Below are 21,799 nucleotides of genomic sequence, written 5' to 3'. Positions count from 1 at the left end.
AGTCACTCTCTCCATAGGACCCCATGTTAAAAATGTCTAACTTCACAGCAGAAATAAACATGTTTACAGCCTAGTACAAAATACAAAAGTTTTTGGCTAACTTCCACATTCATGGCAACTGCTTTGCAGTCTGAATTTCATGTCTTTGCCCATTTTTGGTTTAGCCAGGCGCCAGCGGAGGCAGGACTACCAAGATGGCAACAGTCAGAGCCACCACGTTCTGTATGTTTTATACTGTTTTTGGAATATACATGCGTGCACACATAAAGTGTAAAGGTGACACGATACAAATTCCTGCAAATGGTTTCACATTATTCCACTGATCTATAGGTGGCGCTGGCACGGCAAAAAGTGCAGCAATGTGCTGGCACAAGACTTGTCTCAAAATCAGCAAAAGGTTAGCTTTGTAAATGTTTCATGAGGAAGGAAATGTATTCAAAACTGTTTCTTAAGTGTTTTTACAATTGTTCCACAGATACGTACAATGAAGTAAGGACAGTGATATATATGTGTAAATACGTATGTATGTATGTATGTATGTATGTATGTATGCATTTATGTATGCATTTATGTATGCATTTATGTATGCATTTATGTATGCATAAGGCTGTTGTTTTCCATTTGAATACTGGGAACAAAGCAGCTTTGCTGTTTCCTTTCAAGTCAATTCAAGTCAATTTTATTCATATAGCCCGAAGTAACCAAACTAATTTGTCTCACAGGGCTTTACAAGCTGTAGAGTATATTAAACCCACTGTCCTTAAAGTCACAATTTGTACAACTCCAACAAAGTACAAATCCTCAAAAAAAACTTTAATGGAAAGTAAAGAAAGAGACCTGCTTTAGGATCTAAAGTTTTGGATTGTTACCTTCCAACAGAAAACTTTAACTCAACATTTGCATGACCATGTCTGGTGCTTTCACTCGAGAGAGTCAGGCTCGGGGCTTTAATTGAGCAAGACTTGTTTTCCTCCATTAACCCACGGATATGAAAAGATGACTGGTTGAACTGGCGTTCTTTCAGCCTGCCAAGGCCCCTGTGATTACACAAGTGCTGGACCCGTGCCATGTTACACAACTCAGAGAATAGGTGAACCCAGAGGAACGGGGTTAACCTGGCTGCAGCCAGAGCTGTCCCTTCACTACAAGAGTCAACTGACTGTGACTCAATGGGAAGATGTTGAGCATCATTCTCTTTTTATTTACTGTTACTGAACCATCAGATTTAAAATGAATAAGGTCCTCAGTGATGACAGCTTCAGCTCAGAGAACTATGACCATTTCTTTCCTTCCTCAGTGTTACATGTTCGGATAGTCTTTTGACGGTTGGTGCAATTGCAAGGCACACAGGCCACCTATATGCTGATCCATGTATGTGTTTCTTGTGTTTCTTGGGAATGCTTACAGTATGTGTGTGTGCGCGTGCCTGAGTGAGCACGAGCGAGACAGAAAGGAAGGGAGAGACAGAAAGAGGGAGGGAGTGAAGGCATATCCAAGGGGATCAAACCTAAACCACAGGATATTTCTGACCTTGAGGGCGAGTGGGTAAAGAAGGGAGGGGGTGGAGGGGGGAAAGAAAAAGAGAGAAAAGCAGAAGGAAAGGAACAAAGAGATGGAGAGAAAGAAGCCGAGTCTTTGGAGGGCAGCTGGAAAGCCTCCAGAATCCTGTGCTCAAACCAACCATAAAATTCCAACCAAAGCCACGAAACCAGTATGGGGACTTACGAGGGTGCCTTCTGCCCACAATGGGTGTATGTGTGTGTGGATTTATGTGTGTCTGTGGTGTGCACACATTTACTTGCGTGTGTGTGTGCGTGTGTGTGTGTGCCATATGTGATTAAAGGGTCCGAGTAGAAGAGGCCAGGAGGCAGACGAGTGATGCAATCCACGGAAGCGAAGGAGAGGACACGAGGGCGGCAGGAAGGAAGGGAGGGAAGAGAGGAAGGAGGAATTGTTGCTTCTGGGGATCCAGCTCTCCAGGAATGTGCTGACGGTCATGTCCCACACAGTCGGAGAGAGTGTTGCATTCTGGGAAGCTCTGTGGAGGTGACACCACCTGTTTTAGTGTGCTACAGATTGCAAAACGGATGATAGAATCACACATTATAAAGGGATAGACTTTGTGAGTCATTATTGTTAATTTTTCAAAGGCACAACAACCCTTTCCCGTGTGCAAACTCTCTCACTGCAGGCTGAAGGCCTGAATCCACCCTCACACAGCAGCAGTGGAAGATCTATTTCGGTGCAAGCTACACAATGTCCACAAGCACCCACACAGACTCGGTGGGTAAGGTGATTGGTAAGCCCGGACAAAATAGTCTATTTATGAGCATGGCAAGAGTGGGTGGTTGTCCTTGAGCTGGTTTGTCTACCGTCTGAAGTGCTAAGTGCTGTATACAGTTACAATAGATAGAACATGCACAAGGGCGAGTGAAGGTGGAGAAGGGGTGAGGGAGGGAGGGTGAGTGCGATAGAGCTCTGGGAATAGAGATGGTGAGTCAGAGGCCATTTGGAAAGTAATTTCATCTCTGAATGCCGTATATCTTTTCATCAATGAAAGGAAAGTATTTTCCGAAGCAAGAAGAAGAAAAACATCTCTGTTTGGGGAAATGGAGCCTATTTGACGGGCAGAGGACAGATACCATTCACAGGTTATTTTTGCACTGCATTTATTTCATGTAGGTGAAGTGTGTTTGTTGCAATACACGGTTTATAGCAATGCTCGCCATGGTCTGGCAGGCTGTGCATGCTCACTAACGTCTAACCTGCTGATGTTTGCTGTTGTTTACCGTTTTCGCAATCTTGTTTGACGTGCTAACATTTGCTAATTAGCTGTGCAAGTATTTGGTCATGAACCAGATTACTGGATACATTTTTAACCTGATGACAGCACTACAAGTAAAGCCAAAAGGAGTCATAAGGATTCATCCTCTGTTGAACGTGGACAGCTGTACCAAATTTTACGTCAATCCATTGAATAGTTGTTAAAAATGTTTCAATCTGTGCCAGAGTGGTAGAACCACCGACTGACTGACTGACAGACAGACAATGCCTTCACTAGAGCCACGCTGCTGAAATATTTTAATCTTTTTTGCCTGTTTATGATCAGACTTGGTCACGCGTGAGGCTGTGTCCTCTACAAATACTGTAATTTCTCATCGGTCTTAGCCAAGAAGAAGCACATTTCCACATTATGGCACGAAGAGACTTCTGCATTTTTTTGTGAATCATTGGTTTCTTATGTCCTGACGTTACATTGAGGTTTTGGGGGGTTTTCAGCGATATTCTGGACAGGCTGAATGTGGTGTGGCCTCTTGCCAGTGAAAAGGGAAAAGAAAAGGGCAAAGGGGAGTGAAGTTAGGTTGAACTGTTGAAGGAGAGACTACCACAGACAGGTCTGGACTGCTGTGTGTATCCTGGCAATGCAATCTTGGCATTGACATGACTGCACAAACACGTATAATATTTGACTCCTGCCCAAATTCTTCCCAACATAAATATGGGTGGAGATGCATGTCCATTTACTAAAACAACTCAAACCCTTTTCCAAATCTGCATAATGTCAATAAAGTGTATCCCAGCATCAAAGTAGAAACATGCCATTGATAAAAAACTATTGAGGTCTGTTGAAATACAAGTCTAAGAGCATGAAAAAAAATTTATTCATGAAACATGTTTTCTGTTAACCAAGTTCACTGACTGGAGGGGAAGAGAAAGACACCACAGAATACTGAGTTGGACTGGTTTGTGATTGGTCTGGCATCAGTTGTGTGGTTAAATGGGCAAGCACAAAGAGAATGCTGCGGTTTTTCTTGGACCACCGGTGTCCGCACTTCCATGTAATGTTCTGGTGTTTACCATCACTGGTTCAGTTCATCTGCTAGGATTGTGAGTCAACCCTGTTCAGGAGCTGCACGAGAGAGAGGTCTTGCAAGGACACTGACTAACTTACCCTTGCTGCATCCAAATTGAAGTGTTTGTACGACTCCAGCACACAAACCAACCCTGGACACAACCATCACCACCAAACTCCTGAAATCTACTGTGTTTTTTGTACAGCATGTGTGCTTTGTAGCCTCAAATTAAAATCGGCCTTGGCTTTGAGTTTTGCTTTTTCTCTTACACAGTGCACATTTTGTGATGTTGTTTGTGCGCTTTGGAACGTCAGCACAGATATTTTCGGTTGTGTGGAGGAGTCTACCCATAGCAGAGCAAACACGACCCAACGTCGGCAGAATGTTTTGTTTGCTGAGCCTGTCACCTTTCAGCGAGCATTTACACCTCATCTTCTTCACTGACAATCTGATGATATATCTGTGGGAGTTTAATTTGTTGCTGGACAGCCTAGCAATGCAGCTGCCTATCGGGGCATACCTGGTATCATCTGAACCCTGCCTTGACTGTAGTTACAAGACATCCATTTCCTCTCACCCCAACTCAACTGAATAACACAAAATGCCCTGGAGTCATTTGAAAAGTCAACCGCTACCATGGCTGAAAGTAAGATTAAAATGTTTCTGAAATGACTGTTTGACCTGTTTGTTATTTCAGCGATGCAGAATGTGGTCATCCTCTTGATTACACAACTAGTGTCGAAACCTCAAGTCTGGTACCCTGCCATATCGTCATTCTGACAAAGCATCCTGTGACAACATCACAACCCACAACTTGGATACTTGGTTAGCATCGATATTACCTAGAACCCGAAGCTGCTGAACTTTCTATATGTATCAGATTACAGTATGCTGCAAAAGAAAAATAGTTTATTATTTAGTGAAGCTATTTTCTTATTTTAAAGTCAAATAAAAAAAAACTTTGCACCACTGTGCCCAAAGTATGTCGAAAGTTTCACTAATGGCAATATACTGAGAATTAATTTAGAAGACTTGTCTCATTAATTTTCATAGTAATTCAGTATTCCATTAAAATCTAAGCTTATTTTTTCCATGGTAATACTTTACACCATATTAATATCTATGCAAATACTTTTGATTCCCATGAGCACACAGTTACAGATCATTACATCTGCAGATGTGATGTGTCGTTAATATAAAAATGGACCAGGAAGGACTAGTTGTATGAAAAGTGTAGTCTATATATTATGGTATTGGATGTGTATGGCAGAGAAGTAATGTAATAAAAGCCAGACGAACACAGTGTTCCAGGTCAGAGCTGAAGTCTGCACAGCTTTTGGTCCAGAGAGCAGCATGAGTCACCGGAACAGAGCAGATTGCTAGCTTGCAGAATTCATTAAGACAAATGTAAGGTATATGGATTTCCTCTGGAAGAAGAAAAAAACCCATTGGCAGCTGCAGAATAGCACCCCAGTGAATCCTCAAGTAGCTTTCCATACACCTTTGGAATGGCAGCACGCCTTTTGCAAGTCTGTAGGTGATTTGTGCTGGTCTGAATGTGAATGAATTAGCTGAGATCCTTCAGATTGTTGGCTTATTTTGCATCATTTGTTTCTTTTGAACCATTCTCATACAACTACAACAGACTACCACGGTTATTAAACAACTATTCCTTTAAGCAGCAGAGTTTAAAACCTAATTAAGCAGGACTGCCCAGTGAAACTATGTGCCAGAATGAGAGTAGTCTGTGTGGAAACCGATAATGCTGGAGAAAATGCAAATGTGGCTGTTAAAGATTCAGGCTGAACTGTAATCCAACACTAGTGATTTAATAACAAGCCGTGTCTGGGCTCCTTGAACAATGGCGCCTCCATGCGGGAGAGAGGCAGTAATGCACTAACAAACAGTTTATTAGTGTTATACGGTAACCTCATAAGATGAGATTTAAATTACTATTTAAAAATGATACTTACCTTAACGTGTCAAGTAGAAAGAAAGTGAAAAAAAAAACAATAAATAAAAATCATAATTACAACAGTGATAGTAATGTAAGTCATACGTTAGTACAACATAAGGGAGATAAAGGAGGCGGTGTTTTGGAGATAAGCTAGGCAAAGCCGTACATATATAAACTGTTAGTAAAGCGTAAAATGACGTTTATATAAATGTCAGATGCGCTGTGTTATTAGGTTTTGCGCTTATAGTCAACAAACCTGCTAAAATGATCCAGGAACAGCGCTTGTACTCGGCAATTGCCAAGTTTAAACGCGACCGCGAGTGCAGAAACTGATCCCACATCAGCAGTCTCGGCACCGGATGTCGGTAACTAAAAAGCCGAGTGGCGTCTTCTACAGGAAATACCTTCCGCTGTGGAGAGCATTTGTGAAGGGCTGCCATTTTACCGACCTTACGGTAAGAAAAGTTGCTCCGTGTTGATGTGTTGTTAGCCCGTGCACCGTGTAGCTGCTGCACATTGAACTTGTTTTTATTTTATTTTATTTTTAATCGCTAATTCAAGCTGTTTGTTTTGTGTTGACGGTTAACGTCAGCTAGCCTTAGCTTGTTTTCACCACCGTGTGTGTGATGCTACTGTTAGCAATGAACATTATGAGACAAAATCACGAAAATATATGAAGCTGTTCAGTCTGTTCGGGTGCTCTTTAATTCAGAAATGACAGCTAATATAACAAACTCAAACATTTAAGTTAATATCAGCCGCCTTTTTGCTCTTGAACAACTACCGGCAGTTGTTATCTAGCTTATATGTACAGGGTTCCCACGGGTGCTTGAATTCCTTGAAAATGCTTGAATTTCAATTCAGTGTTTTCAAGGTTGTGAAAATGCTTGAATTTTTTTGTGAAGTGCTTGAAAATGCTTGAAATTTGTGTGATGTCTATTTGTCACTGTTATTGTTATTGCTATGGTAGTTACACAATACACCGCTCACAAGCTGAGAATACAAGCCAATTCACAATTAGTTAAAAATCAAAACAGTCAATCTACCACCATATGAAATAATGCTAATTAGACCCATATTATAAAAGTATAAATAAAGTATATCTATCATTATTATGCCATACAGTGGCACCGCTGCGCTTCCCATGACCATCATGGCAAACACAACTAGTAGGCTACCTATTTAAAGGTGCTGGAAAAATGGAAAAACTGGTGCTTGAAGGTGCTTGAAAAGTGCTTGAATTTGTTCATGAAAAAGGTGTGGGAACCCTGTATGTACCAGTACATGAAACATAAGAGCTATACATTAGGACTCTTCCAAAGTGTGCACATTTATACCCACAGATTCAAACTAAGCATTACAAGTCATCATGACCTCATGTTTGTTTTTTCTCAGCAGCACAAATGAATGATGGGGGGCAAAGTGATCCAGCTCACCTCTAAGTTTCACCATGAAAACATCCTGGGCTCCCTGCATCAGCTCAGGCTGCAGGGCCAGCTCAGTGATGTCACAGTCCAGGTGGACTACCAGGGAGGCGTGCAGGAGTTTCAGGCCCACCAGGTGATGCTGGCAGCATCCAGCGGCTACTTCAAGAAGATCCTTCTCTCTCAGGACGCAGCCCGAGACAAAGTGCTGCTCTCGAACATGCACTTCTGTGATTTCTCAACGTTTCTGGAGTTTGTGTACACCGGTAAAGTCGAAGTCGCCAGAGATAAGATCGGTGATGTTCAAGCAGCGGCACAGTTTTTGGACTGCGGGGATCTGTCAGAGGTTTGTGGCGAAGCCATGAGTGCTGGGATCCTACGAAAACCTACAAAGAAAACGCTTGCGTCAGAAGTTGTCGGTAATGATGACTTACATGTTGCCAAGAAAGAGAAGGGGACCAAAGGGAAGAAGCAGCAGCCTAAAAGCTTACCTCTGAAGCGACAGCTCTCTCCACAGAGCTCTGAGAAAGAAGTCATTTCAAAGAGATGCAAGACGAAGAACACAGTGGTGGATAAAAAAAGACCAGGAAGAAAGCTAAAACTGAGCATAGCTGGCCGTAAAGTCCTTCAGAGGCGTTTAAACACTAAAGGAGACGATTTGAACAACGAAAACCAAGTGAGCAATGAAGACACGGAGGAATATGAGGACAGTGCTGAAGCTGAGAATCAGGCAGAGAAAGGAGACGAGTCATTCGTGAGAATGCCAGTCTCTGATGTGGATGATTGGGAAGGTGAGGAGGATGAGCAGAGTAATGATCCTGAAGACTCCTTGTTGTTATCTTTAGAGGAAAAGGAGGAGAAGAAGGAGGAGGAGGAGGAAGAAGAAGAGGAGGATGAGGATGGACAGTCCAAAGAGACATTAAAAAAAACATATAAGGCCCAGTTCCAGTGTAACAAGTGCCAACGCACCTTCCACTATGAGAGGAGCTACATGAAGCACATTAGGTAAGACACAGCGTGGCTTTCTTTTTATTTGTTGAATGTGTAGTTGGCACCCAGCTGTTTGCAAACTCGCAACCTCATTTTGATATTACCTTGATGTGCTACCACATGTTGTTGAATCCACGTGGAATAAATGCAGTTCTGTCATCTAGTATGCCTCTTAGCTTAGAGCTCCTGAATTACTCCTGTGCATTTTTCTTTTGTGTGTGTGTGTGTGTGTGTGTTTACCTGCCACAACGCAGTTAATTTCCGTGCTACTATGTTCACAACCTGTGTCATATTTCTGACATTGTGCTTCATTTGAAAAAACAAAACAAGGTGGAAAAAAAGTAAAAGCACTTCAGACAACTCCATCTATGACAGTGAGCACACACTGGTGGTCAACACTGTTACAGCGGGGCGTCATAAACACCCTGCATCTTCATAAACTGGTCATACTGTATTTTCAAAATGTACAAAAAGCTTATACTGTGTGTTTTTGAGTCTGAATATTAATAATAATAATAGTTGCTGAAGACTGAAATGTGTCCACGAGACAAGAAAGTTGGTTATTTTTAAAAACTGCTGTGGATCAGTCAAAGTTATTCCGATAAGAACTAGCTCTACTATTGAGAACAGCACTGTGCTATCAGTCACCTCTAAAGCTGGAGCTACATCAGATGATCATCGATGCATCTTATCATGGTACCTAAGTTAAGAGCATCTGTGTTCTGATATTGCTGTATTTTTGTTACTGCTCCCTTGGCCAGTACGTACCACGGAGTGAAAGCAGATGTCATCTATCGCTGTGAGACCTGCTCGCAAACCTTCGCTAACCGCAGCAACCTAAAGATCCACGAAAAGCACGTCCACAGTACCGAGAGGCTGTTCACCTGCGACTCCTGCACGAAGACGTTCAAACGGAAGAAGGATGTTGTCCGCCATCATAGACAGGCGAGGATTATTAAAATTCCACACGCTTCCTGTAACATAATACATACTTTTACATTTTAAAGTTTGTCCCGATTTTGATCATTTCTGTCTGACGTCTCTGCTACTTATCAGGTACACGAACGTAACAATCTGCGACATGTCTGTCCTGAGTGCGGAAAGGCGCTCAGCTCCAAAACCGCACTGTTGTTGCATGAGAGGACACACACAGGTGCAAAGCCTTATGAGTGTACCGACTGTGGGGCCAGATTTACCCAAAACTCTGCTCTCAAGATGCACCGCAGGTACGGAGCACGCTGATGATCGAATGATTCTTAATCGTGGTTAAGGAGATGGTAAAAAGAAAGGTGACAGGCTTTGATCTTGGGGTCAGCTAGAAAGTTGAGCAAGTAAATCTTTGACATATACCCAGATTTTTGTAACGTAACGTACTAATACTTGAAGCTAAACTGCTTTACTATTGTGTAGGACTCACACAGGAGAGAAGCCATTTGCATGTGACAAGTGTGAAGCCCGGTTCACTCAGAAGCACATGTTGGCCTATCATAAGCGGTCACACACAGGTAAGAGTAATATAATTTCAAAAGAATTTCTACATTCATTCATCGTAGATTGGCTGGAGATTTTGGACCTAAACGTTGCTGCGTTTTGTCCCGTTAGGAGAGAAACCTTTCATGTGTGAAGCCTGTGGGAAAAGCTTCGCATCGAAAGAATACTTGAGGCACCACTCAAACATCCACACTGGGTCGAGGCCATACAAGTGCGAACAATGTGGTCGAGGCTTTGCTCAGAGGAATTCTCTCCACCAGCATTTAAAAATACACACAGGTAATCGTATTAATCACATATTACTCATTCTTTTGGAGCCATAATTTACCTCTACAGAAGAGAAATGACTTTTCTTCTTTACTGTTCTCCTCTGTTTAAATGCCACTCATGTGTTTTCTGTTTGTTCCTTCTCTGTTCATTGTTAGGTGAGCGTCCGTACAGCTGTAAAGACTGTGACAAGCAGTTCACCCAGCTCAATGCCCTCCAGAGGCACCAGCGCATTCACACAGGAGAGAAACCCTACATGTGTGGTCTTTGTAGACGCACCTTTACGGACAAGTCCACCCTTCGCAGGCACACTATGGTAAGCAGTGCTTATCTTACTGGAACATGGACAATTCGGCTTATGTACATTGACTACAGATGTGTGTTTAAGTATTTTTTTTTAGACTGCTTTGAAAATAACATGAGCTGTTCTAATATTCAGATCCATGACTCGGATGCTCCCTGGAAAACCTACCTTGTGGTGCTGGAGGGAAATGTGGAGGATAAGAAACCCAAAACCCCAACCAAAGGAAAGACAGAAAAAGCAGGTGCGGGAGAGAAAAAGAGCACCATGAGAAAAAGCGACACTGGTGCTGGTACTGCTGGCAGTCCCAGTATAACCCACACAGACTCCACTGTGGTGCAGGCTGAGCAAGTCACAATCCCTTCTGAATGGACCACTCATGGAGCCATTGCTCTGGTCAGCCACGGCACCCTTGGTGGGATCACTGTCATCCACACTGAGGTGGCACCTGGGACCCAGATCCAGCCCATTGTGACCACTGACAGCACAGGGGCCAGTGTTATTTCCTTAGATGGATCAGCCATCCCTGTCCCGTTCTCTATACCAGTATCCATGGCTCACCAGATCCCCTTGTCCTCTGAAGCTTCCACCATCTCTCTGTCCGTACCCACTCTCTCAGTTCCTGTTTCTGACGGCACGTTGGCGTCAGTCTCAGAGATCCCAACTGTTTCTACGTCATCTGTCCTGGAAGCTGCCGCTTCACAGACCATTTTAGCTCCAGCCTCAGAAATCAAAGCGACTTCAGAGACGGATATTTTGCCGCCTGATATTCAGACTGTAATTGTCGATGACAAGATATGTGGAAAAGAACAAACAGCTGATGGACAGCAGAGGACAGCAGATTACCCATTAGCTGAATCTACAGGGGTCCCAGCTGAAGATACGGTGTAGAAAATGCATGTGAATATATAAATAATTTTATCTGGGTGCAAGGAATTTAAAATCTCATTTAAATGTTATTTTATTTGGCATTAGCAGTGTCTGAATGTGTGCTCTGACCATATGGTGTTTCGTTATTATCATCTGAAATCCAGTGTTTCATTAACAGACTTGGATGCAATGTTCAGTGTTTGGTATTTTTTGGAATGTCAAGGCATTCATTAAAAATCCCAACTTGTGCTTTGAGACATAGACATAATTAATTAAATATTGTACAACTCTTACATATATATAGGGTGAATTGTGGCACAAGTCATATTGAATACAAATAAAATGAAGGTGATTGTTGATTCATTACATCTACTACTAAATCATCCCTTCACTACATTTTACCACTTAAATTAATATCTGTTCCACATACATTGTGTATTCCAGGAGTTACAACTGAGATTCAAGTAGTTTGGGAACCTTGCGAGAAGTCCTTGTTACCCCCAGTGAATCTTCAAGTAGCTCTCCATACAACTTTGGAATAAAAGCATACGTTTTGCAACTTTGCTAATGATTCATGTTGGTCTGAATGTAAATGAAGTGGCTTAAATCCCTCAAAGTTCTGGCACTTTTTCTCTCTTTGGAACTATTTCCGTAAAACCACAGCTGTGCTTCAAACTGTTTATGTCCAGGAAGTACTTGCATAAAACCCCTGAGGATTTATGAGGCTGCGTCCAATAACAAAACTACTTCTAGTTTTACTCACTGTTGTTAAGGACATGACGCAGTATTGTCAACACTAGGTCACGCTGTAACAGACAACCGATTCAGTTGATTGATTTTATTTTAAAATTGACAAGCTCCACCAATCAAATGCTCATGTTGTACTATCAGGTTACAGTCAGACAGCACCAGCTCTACAGCAGTGGCAAGAATGAAACAGATTAATAGATGATATAAATTTGATTAAAAATGTAAAACAATAGAAATCAATTGTATTTAGCATTCATTCAAAAATAACTCACAAAATGTTATTTGTATTTTACATTTAAATAGAGTAACAACAAAAAAATTCACTAGCCTACTTTCTCACCCAATCGTTGAGTCCTGGAATAATAAAGATAACGTGACATGCTAATGCCACTGAATACATGCACAGTACTGGGGCACAGCACTATTCCCTTTGGGAAATATTAATAAAATGTAATTAGTGCTCTATAATCAATACTCCAAAATGGGAATGGCCTAATTTTCACTAATGAGACAAAGTGTGCCTCATGCGCTATGCTGGTAAAGTAAAGCTTGTATTGTACTTGTGTAGACATCAGAGGACAGTGGAAGATGTAGGTATAACTGAGGTCAAGGCCGCAGAATTCACACGCACAGTGTGAAGTTTGTGTGTAGGCTATTCACACTTGATTCCACGTCTTGTACTGGTTGTTCATTGTAACATAACAGTGCTGACCTTTAAAATGAACCTGAGACGAAACACCACATCTGGGATATAATATATCTTTATTATTGTCCATTCGCACAAGCATACAGATCATATCCAAGGTCCATTGCCATTCCACCTGGAAGAAGCTGGATACGCAGGGCGACTGACCCTTTTGTAAAAACTTTGGTCTGGCTCACACTAGTGAATGTAACACAACACTTAACTATACACAATGACATGCTTTAGCGACTGGCCATTTGGAAGGTGCACTGCAATAGTAAACCTTCAATGAGAATTTCACATCACGACACGGCACGAGATGAGTGACTAATGATGCACATTACCCCCACCCCCCCTCAAGATTACATCCCTGGAAATAAGGAGTACGGGTTTCCATGTCAGTGCTTTTGATTCAAAAATACGCTTTCCACAGGCAAATGATAAATCACAGCTTACAGATCCAAACATTCAAAGTATTACTACAGCAATAAATCCTAAAGTAAAAATAAATAATCAAATAATTGTGTAGTAAGAATGAATGTGTATGGTTGTCATAAGATACAAATGTTTAACAGTCTACACTTGGTGCATATCATTGCCTTTCTTCTAGAAGAGGCTCTTCCCGTTGGTGATAAAAATGGAAACAAAATCACTTTTTCTGTGTGTGGCTGAAACGACTTTAGTTGATCCCATCTCTTCAACTCCGAACCAATAAAAAAAATTAGGATAATGGTACATTCTTGAAACCCATACACACCATGATAATCTTATGTACAACAAACTTAAACAAATGTTTAAATATATAATAAAACTAGATAAAAAAAAAGCTGCATCTGACTAGGAAATAATAATTGTACAAAACATGCAGTGCTTGTTGTCAATACTAACATCAGTTTCAATACAATATACCGCTCTGAAATCCCCCCGGGACAGATTTCAGCAGAAAAGGTATGCAGCAATCCTCTAGACAGAGGTGAGGGCGAGAGGATTTACATTCTCACTAGATTCAGATATGCTCGTAAGGAAAGCAAAGATAGTACTCTGACAGTATAGCAGTGAGCAGTGGAATAGTCAAAATCATCAGCACTCTCCAGATGTTATACACAGTGAGGTGAGTGAAAGAGCGGGTGTGTATGTGTGTGTGTTTATATATATGTGTCTCTGTGTGTGTGAAAGCATGCGTGATGGATTTGTCCCTCTGTGCTGCATTTCTACCCCCGGGATTTTTTCATTTCAGATCCCCTTCATCACCCTGGATGGTCTTTTTGATGCGCAGCAGGAGAGTTGTGTGCCACTGGTCCAGGCGCGAGATCGAGTCGAACTCTTTTACCTGCAGATGGACAAGAACGGACATGGAGATAAGCATTTTTTCCTCAAATTAGGATTGCAGTTGAAAGGTTCTGCTCACTTAGCCTGAAACTGAGGTAACTGAACCGCCAGCACACCAGTTAATACCGTGATGTGTTTCTCATATATGTAACATGCTGTAGCTGAGGACTCTTCCCTCTTCTCTTTGAGTTAACTCTGAAAACTCTTCTAGGAGCTCAGCTATATATAGTTACAGTGATTCACTCCATCAGCCTGTACCAGTGCTACATAAACACACAGTCCTGGGAGACTGAATGGCTACCTTAGATCCAGCCTTCAACATCCTTGAACACACAAGGGATCCAACAAAACTGCAGGAGCTGAGGCAGTGGTGCTCACCAAAAGCCTTCTTTTAAAACTTGAGAACTTTCCTAGGGTATACAAGACTTACTGCCTCTGTGAAAGCCTCGCTGTTCTGTTCCTCATGAGCCTCGAGAAGTTTCTGTTAAGAAAGAAAACCAATGTAGGTTACTCATAGAAACTGAATAGATTAAGGGGGGAAGGTAAATCGTCACATTCCTCAGAGTTCTCAGCATCGAGTTACCTTCAACAGTTTGCATTCTCGAGAGTCGGAGAAAGCTGGGAACATCTCCTCATATTTTTCAACTGCAATCTGTGGAGAGAAAAAAAATGTGTTAAAATTCTACAACCACTCTCCTCCCCGAACCCAGAGACTGAACCACAAAAGGTAGAAACTCGCCTTAGCATTGAGCTCGTCGACAATGAAATGACAGAGGGAGGCTTTGAAGAAGTACTCTTTGGCGCTGTATTTCAACAACGGGTTGTCCATTGTGTTGGCTCCAACCTAGACACACCCAAATCACACAAAATGTATGAAAAAAAAATGCCTGCATCACCAAGTCAGTGTTGACTGAGTAAGCGGAGCACACTAAAGCACATAGTACACACCTGCTCATAGATCTCAATGGCCTTCTGGTACTGCTCCAACTGAGCGCAGTAACCCCCCACTTTCAGCAGACACTTGTTAGCAGAACTAAGGAAACACAACACATTTAAAACAACACAAACCATAAAGGGCTACATATTTGGAATATGTGATATCAACTGGTCCGTTTCTTCGACATTCGTAGTGTGTAGTTTAATAGCATGTGACAAGAATGGAGCAGAGCTCTGAGCCTCTTTCACAGCAGATGTTGTGAGCTGTCACAGTGTGAAAGGCACAGGTGGAACTAATAACATCAACAATGGCTCCATTCAACGTTAGAGTCCCAGTAAGTTGGCGCACACAATAACAAGACCCTGAAACTGAAGCAGCAACTAGAAAATTCTAATCAGCCTTTTACTGTCTTTATATGAAACCTGTTGTTTCCAGTGGAGCTCTTGGTTCATACTAGTCTAAGCTGAGGCAGTGTTGAAAGAATAAAATCAGAAAAATCGAGTACAGTCTAATACATAGCAGGAAACACAAGTGCAATTAAATACGATGAGTGCAATCCATATAGTTAGCTCGAGGGTGTAGGTGTTGACTCACATGCACACACACGTAATGTTATTTGTGACACAGCGTGCTTTCCCTGCTATGAACAAGAGCATTTCTGATTCTGTAGGAGCCATGTGGAGTTTTTCAGCATGCAACATGTCTTGTTCAACTAGTGCTATACCTAATGTATATAATAAAAACAGTACCTGTTGGATTCTTCGCCTTTGTAATAATCTGCTGCTTGTTCATAATGTGCAATAGCCTTAAAAACAGAAAAACAAAAAACACTGTTGTGTGTTCCTCAAAACAAATATGCCCTATATCGGTAGTATTAATAATTATTATAGGAATTTACCAGCTATTTTAACTGACTGTGCAAGAATACCTTTTCAATATCCACAAGCTCAGACTCGTAGATCTCTGCAATACTGATGTGGTGTTTGGCTGCGATGGTGAATCTTCCCTGGAGGAGGAGGAGGAGGAGGAGAAATCATTACTAACCACATCTATCCACAGACGCCTCTCAAGTCAATGAAAGCGTTGTGTTACATTCTGAGTGCAGAGAGGCGAGGTCAAGTAGTAGCCTGTGGCTTCACGTCTACAAGATTTTAGCTTCTGAAATTAATTCTCGCTAAAGGGAATAACAAGTAGGGAATCTGATCAAGGTGTCAACAAACTTGTGCTATGAATGTGTTAAGATAGGTCTAAAAATAAAAAAGGAGTAGGAGGAAAAATCAGGGAGAGTCTGTTACATTAATGTGTATGGAGATTTTCATCTTCATGATGTGAGATGATGTGATATCCAGGAGAGGAAAGAAGTCACAACTAAACACTTCCCAGCCATAAAAAATATCAATGATACAGCCAAATTTACTGTTGTGGATCAGAACACAGACGGACACTTTCTATGTTCGTCTTACCATGTCTGTGTATATATCGATGGCTGCATTTAAACACTTGATTGCCTCTTTTGGCAGCATAAAGGAAAGAGGAGGGAGAAGTTAGACATCATGTTAGTTTTGTTCAAATCTTACAGAACCTTGCACAGCTCCTCATTCAGCATCAGTCTACATGTTGTGTTATTCCAACAGGGTGAAATGACGTGAGAAAGTTTCCCATATGTTGCATTCAAGTCTGGTGTTACATACGACCGATTAAACACAGCACAAAATCACAAGCAAGACCCTCGTCTTTTTTTCGACAAAACAAATACATCAGCCTGTGGGTAAGTCTATATTTAGGAGAGTGAAATGAGACCACAAAGAGCACTTTAATTCAACGAATGGCAAATGCCACGTAAATCAAGTTTAAGGTATCAGCAACAAAGGCAGTAAAAAGTGAGATCTGCCTCAGTATAAACAACAGCCTCACAGAGACTACATAGAGACTTCAACCTCCCTGATTTGCTGTCAAAAAATGAGAGAAATCAGCCTGGGGACACCAAATGTTTTTGTAATCTAGAAAAATGCTCCATGGTATAAATATCTACGATGACTTATCTCCGGAGACTTGACTAATTTGCTGTTAGAGGACATGTCCCACATGTATAGCCTAATTTTCATACTGCTACATATGGGAATCCTCTAGCTACTCAGCTTTACTGCAAACAGTATTCGTGAAAACCCTCTTAATGATGAAGTCTTTTAATCATAGACGTGATAAATGGCTGCAATAACTGTTTAACTGTGGAGTTAGTATTTCATTACTTCAACAGTGCAAAAAGGGGAAATAGAAATTCAGGCAATAAAATGTAAAATATGGATTTAAATTAAGTCTTTAATTAAGTAATTCATTAGCCACAGTCTTACCATTAGGGTCAGACTTCTTGTAAGCATTTCCTGCATCAATGAAACTGGTAGCACAGTCATGTTTGTTCTGCAGCTGCATATGGATACGTGCCGCCTTGCAAAATGCATTTCCAGAAGCTGGAGAGAGAACAGAAACGCACACACGCGCACACACACACACACACACACACACACACACACAACACACACACACACACACACGTAAGCATTTGGCTTACACTCTAATTTATGCACATAATTCCACCTTTATTTTTTACTTGTGGCACCTTCACAACTGCTGCGCTTTGCAGTTATAGTGCCAAATAAATAAATAAATAAATAAAAACTGCACATAATCCTACAGCATATCAAGTGTGTTGAAATTGATAAATTGGGTATCTTTAGTCTTTATAAACAGCTTATCGCACCGCTCCAGTTCTTGGCCATCTTGAACATGTTGGCAGCTCTGCAGTACATCTCACACGCTTCTTCCACTTTGTGATGTCCTCTAGACGAAAAAAAAGGAACACAGGCGTACAAAAATTCAATATAGTATATATTTTCATACAGGCTCCATGGCATACTAAGGTTAAACTTCTGAAAAATCAAACATCTGACCTACAGACTGAAGTAGATGTAATAAATTATGCCTTAATAGCACCACAGGCTGATAAACTGTATCACGCTCCAAGCTGTTGCGTTTCTCAGGGAGATGCAATGCTCAGATTGGTGGACTGGCTTAAATAAATCCCTCCACATCGGCACTATAGATCTCCCTCACTCCGTGACAAGAAGTGGACCCCTGGGAGCCCCCTATAGTTGTAATAATACTCTTAGTCATTCAATCATTGCAGAGGATTACATCACTGCTTGGTCGGCCACAGAATTACCAGTATAAATCCTGCCAAGTTATCACGCATGGGAACTGCAGACTAGTAACATCTGGGGGTCACCTAGGACAGAGCTTTTGAAACAAAAAAAAGACTGAGTCACAGTGACTGCTGGCTACATTTTTTTAAAAACACAGCCTTTCTTACTCTTGTCTCTATTAGATTGTAAACATTCAAATGTAAGATTACACAGGTTAATTAGATTTAAATAACATAGTAATGATCTCCCCAAGGTCAATGGTAGATTACAAGTCTTGGATAGGAATCAAAGCATCTGTAACCTTTGGCATGACAGTCGTTTCTTGAGGAATATTTCACCTCTGCAATTTTTGTTCCTGCCTGGTGCCACTGTCATTACTGAGTTGTGCATATTGTCCGTACTCCTCATCATGTAATCGTGGTTTGGAGTCGATACAAATCTGAAATCTCAGTCTGAAACAAACCGAATGGTCCATACTGAAACCTTCAGCATGAATCTTAACACATCATCTGTCATCATGGAGGTTTGCTTCATCGTTTATCCTCCTCTCTCTAAGATCCTCTCTGGGGGAGTAACTCGGGGTGTTAATGAGTGCATTGATAAAAGTAATCGTTAATATTGAACCATACTGTTCTGTTATCAATAACACATTCACACACACACAACACATCACAGAAATTGCTTTGGGGTTTATGCCTTTAGACCACAGGAGGATGTGTTTGGGTTTTCACTCTGAGGCTGGTGTTTTCCACAAAACACTGGTGTGTCTTGACTTGAACACAGAAACATCATCACTGAGTTTAAGTGAAATGCAAAGAAACCGTTCAGACAACATAACAATATATATATCAACATGCATGTCACCTTGCATAATTCAGAGGCCGGGTTAAACTATGGAAAAAGATGCAGATAAAGTCAAAGTAGACATCTTAACCTTGTGAATGAGCTACAAACAGTCTACTGCGTAGCTCCAAATCCAGGAGACAGTCGTGATTTGCTGGCTTGTTTATAACAACAGCTAACTTAGCTAACTGACACACAGGTATTATAACACTGCACACCACGTGTGGTCTCCCTCTGGTTTAATAGCTACATAACTAAACGTGTTTAAATGTCTTGCAGGTTAATATGTCGATAACTAACTGAATACACGTCTCCATAGCAATAGGCTGCGTGCCAACTTTGCTGCTGACAGTTAACGCTTGCTAGCTGTTTGTTCTTTGGTGCAGTGCTGTCTTACCCTCCAAACATCCCTCCCAAAAAAGAGCCAGCGGACTTGACTTTTTTGTCAGCGTCGGCCATTAGCTGAACCGCTTCCTTCTCTTTCCCAGAGTTGTCCATTTCTTCGCGTTATTTGCACCAGACTTACAGTAAAGACAGAAAATACCCGCAGAGGATTTCGCTGTGTACAGTGGGGATTACAGTCGATGGGTTTATTTAACGTGGGCGTGCACAAGCTAGTGGCTTAGCCGAGTCCCGTGGCATCATGGGAGTTGGAGTGCTTTAGCTGACGACCGCAGTTGGCTTCGAGGTAAAAATAAACTACAACTCCCAATAAAGCAGGACGCTATTTTTATACCCCTTGTTACGTAATATCTCGCGAAAAATGTGTCTAACGTTCATTTTATTATGTGTCATTAAATTTTTACACATTCTCAAATAACGTTTTGTTTTTTTACTTATCCGCAAAGATAAAGTACATTGTCTTACTGTCCGGGAAATCCTAAAGAAGCAACATAATCAGTGTACTTTGTTTGTCTGGACAGCAGAGGGCGCGAAAACATTATAACTCACCGTCTTCTTGCAAGAAGTCGCATTAAGTTAATTTTATTTTATTTATTTTTTTACAGTTTTAACGTCATTTACTGTGATAGACCTTTTTTTTTTCCATAGCAGCCATTTTGACATTAAAATTAGGGTCAACACAGGTGTTTCCACTGATACTAATTAAGGCTCAGTTCCATTTAGTGCAGCATTGACTTTCGAGGGAGCCAACAAGAGCCACTGCAGCACCCTGACTCTGTCTCACCTGAATGGAATGGGAACATTAATTAATATCATTGGTAACATCTGTGTTTACCATACTGTTTCACATCAAGCTAGCTGTGAAAACGGCCTGTTATGGTCATATATATATATATATATATATAGATTATATATAATCTATATATATTTCTTATATACAATATCTATATATTTATAGTGATGCAAAAGTTGAAACGCTTCATGGGTTTCACAGTGTCTTAAATAGTCAGCTTTTTTAACACTAGATATTTCAACTTGTATTAACAGAAAGCACAACTGTGACACACGTGTGATTTTTAATGTAGGTAAATTAATCCACACCTCCACCTGCTACAATGTTAAAATGTTAATGCATCGGTAATAATCATACAACAGTGTTATAAAACAGTCCAGTTTGAAAAGACTGCCTTTATTTGATGCGGGTACAGTCTGGTAATTAATTTTTTTTTTTAATGTAGTAAGCTACGCCTGTGAGTCTGCACGCACAGTAAGGCCTTTGTCCTGCCAGGGGCCACATTTGACTGGAAAGCAGCTATTATTAAAGCTTTTAATTACACCTGGGTGCCTCCTACTCCTCCTGAATCAGGCTGTTGTAAATGAAAAGACTGATGAGTGATAAGTCAGTTTCAATGTGTATGCTGATAACTACTGCCCAAAACAATCACCAAAAGATAAGAGAGAAAACTGACGTATCAGTGTGTGAGTGTGCATGTGTTAACAAAATGAATTATTAACTAATGGCTGAACTGCAGTGCCAGCAGTGTTACATGGGTGGAGGCAGTGTGAAGTATGTGTACATCCTGGAGAGCGAAAGCTTATTTTGTATTTTTTATTTTATTTTTTTCTCATCATGTCAAATTATCTTACAGCCTCATAAAAGATGAGCACACCTGTGAGTGAGTGTAAACAAATATAGTACAGCTTAAAATCCCAAGTCACTAAAATTACCAATAGAGTCTGACTATAATAAACATTTCTCACAATTGATTAGTCACTCACAAATTCTTGAGGTCTACCAGAATAAAAGCATACGAGTCCTCACCAGCAAACTGACTTGTTGCAAACAGCATTTTTTATAAAACATCTTGTGGCAACTTAAAAAACAACAACAAAAAACATAATGTGTACTGTAGATTCAAATATGGGTTCACAGTTTTTCAAGTGAGTCTAGAAGAGCAGCCAGGTTCCTAATAACAATGAAACAAGATTTTTATCACTGTTCTTATTTTGTTTCCAGTGTAAGTGATTAGGGACTACATTCAGTCATCCCCTTGTGCAACGATGTATTCAAAAGCTTATCCAAAATTAATATGAGGCTTGAATGGCACAAGTTAGACTAATCACTAATCAAATGGTAACTGCAGCTCATCAAGGAAACGCTGTGCAAGGAAAAAGAGGATGTTTCATATTCAAAAGACTTTGGGAGATATTCACTTGATTGTTCTCAGATTGCTCAAGCCTCATCAACTTCAGATGCTTATGTTTTTGCACAAAGCAAGGACTGTGGAGTTTGTCCCTGATCACTTAATCTGCATTTGAATGTGATCGTTTCACAGTAGGGACAGGAGCAAGAGCAAGAACAACCTGTTTTAATGTTCACATGGGCAGCTTACAAGTCCTTTGAGACAGGCTTGAAACATTGTGAAACGATTGTTTTAAATGTAGTTTTGTGAATAATTCACAGACATTCTATCATAACCAGTTGAAAGTTTCAACTTG

The 21,799-nt window shown here is 40.9% G+C and overlaps 2 protein-coding genes across 3 annotated transcripts; one reads left to right on the top strand and one right to left on the bottom strand.

The window, feature by feature from the left end:
- Positions 1-6,143: 6,143 nt before the first annotated feature.
- On the top strand, positions 6,144-11,520 carry gzf1 (GDNF-inducible zinc finger protein 1). Of its 2 annotated transcripts, none has more exons than XM_010733227.3 (8): positions 6,144-6,266; positions 7,207-8,240; positions 8,987-9,170; positions 9,282-9,451; positions 9,636-9,730; positions 9,828-9,995; positions 10,142-10,299; positions 10,423-11,520. In XM_010733227.3, exons 2-8 carry the CDS (start codon positions 7,219-7,221, stop codon positions 11,173-11,175), a joined length of 2,550 nt encoding a protein of 849 aa, XP_010731529.3. In that variant the 5' UTR covers positions 6,144-6,266; positions 7,207-7,218; the 3' UTR covers positions 11,176-11,520. The 2 variants fall into 2 exon arrangements, with proteins under 2 accessions (XP_010731529.3, XP_010731528.3); XM_010733226.3 differs by having other exon boundaries at positions 6,153-6,266; positions 7,210-8,240.
- Positions 11,521-12,649: 1,129 nt separating this feature from the next.
- Positions 12,650-19,506, bottom strand: napbb (N-ethylmaleimide-sensitive factor attachment protein, beta b). The gene is made up of 11 exons (XM_010733228.3): positions 19,296-19,506; positions 17,614-17,693; positions 17,207-17,323; positions 16,319-16,365; positions 15,784-15,861; positions 15,605-15,660; positions 14,867-14,951; positions 14,658-14,762; positions 14,502-14,570; positions 14,349-14,399; positions 12,650-13,919 (listed from the first exon to the last, which is right to left on the bottom strand). The coding sequence occupies exons 1-11, from the start codon at positions 19,394-19,396 to the stop codon at positions 13,818-13,820; spliced, it is 891 nt and encodes a 296-aa protein (XP_010731530.1). The 5' UTR covers positions 19,397-19,506; the 3' UTR covers positions 12,650-13,817.
- Positions 19,507-21,799: the final 2,293 nt, after the last annotated feature.

This window comes from Larimichthys crocea, chromosome XI, assembly GCF_000972845.2.
Source record: "Larimichthys crocea isolate SSNF chromosome XI, L_crocea_2.0, whole genome shotgun sequence".
Lineage (NCBI taxonomy): Eukaryota > Metazoa > Chordata > Actinopteri > Sciaenidae > Larimichthys > Larimichthys crocea.
This window is presented reverse-complemented; position numbering and strand designations above follow the sequence as displayed.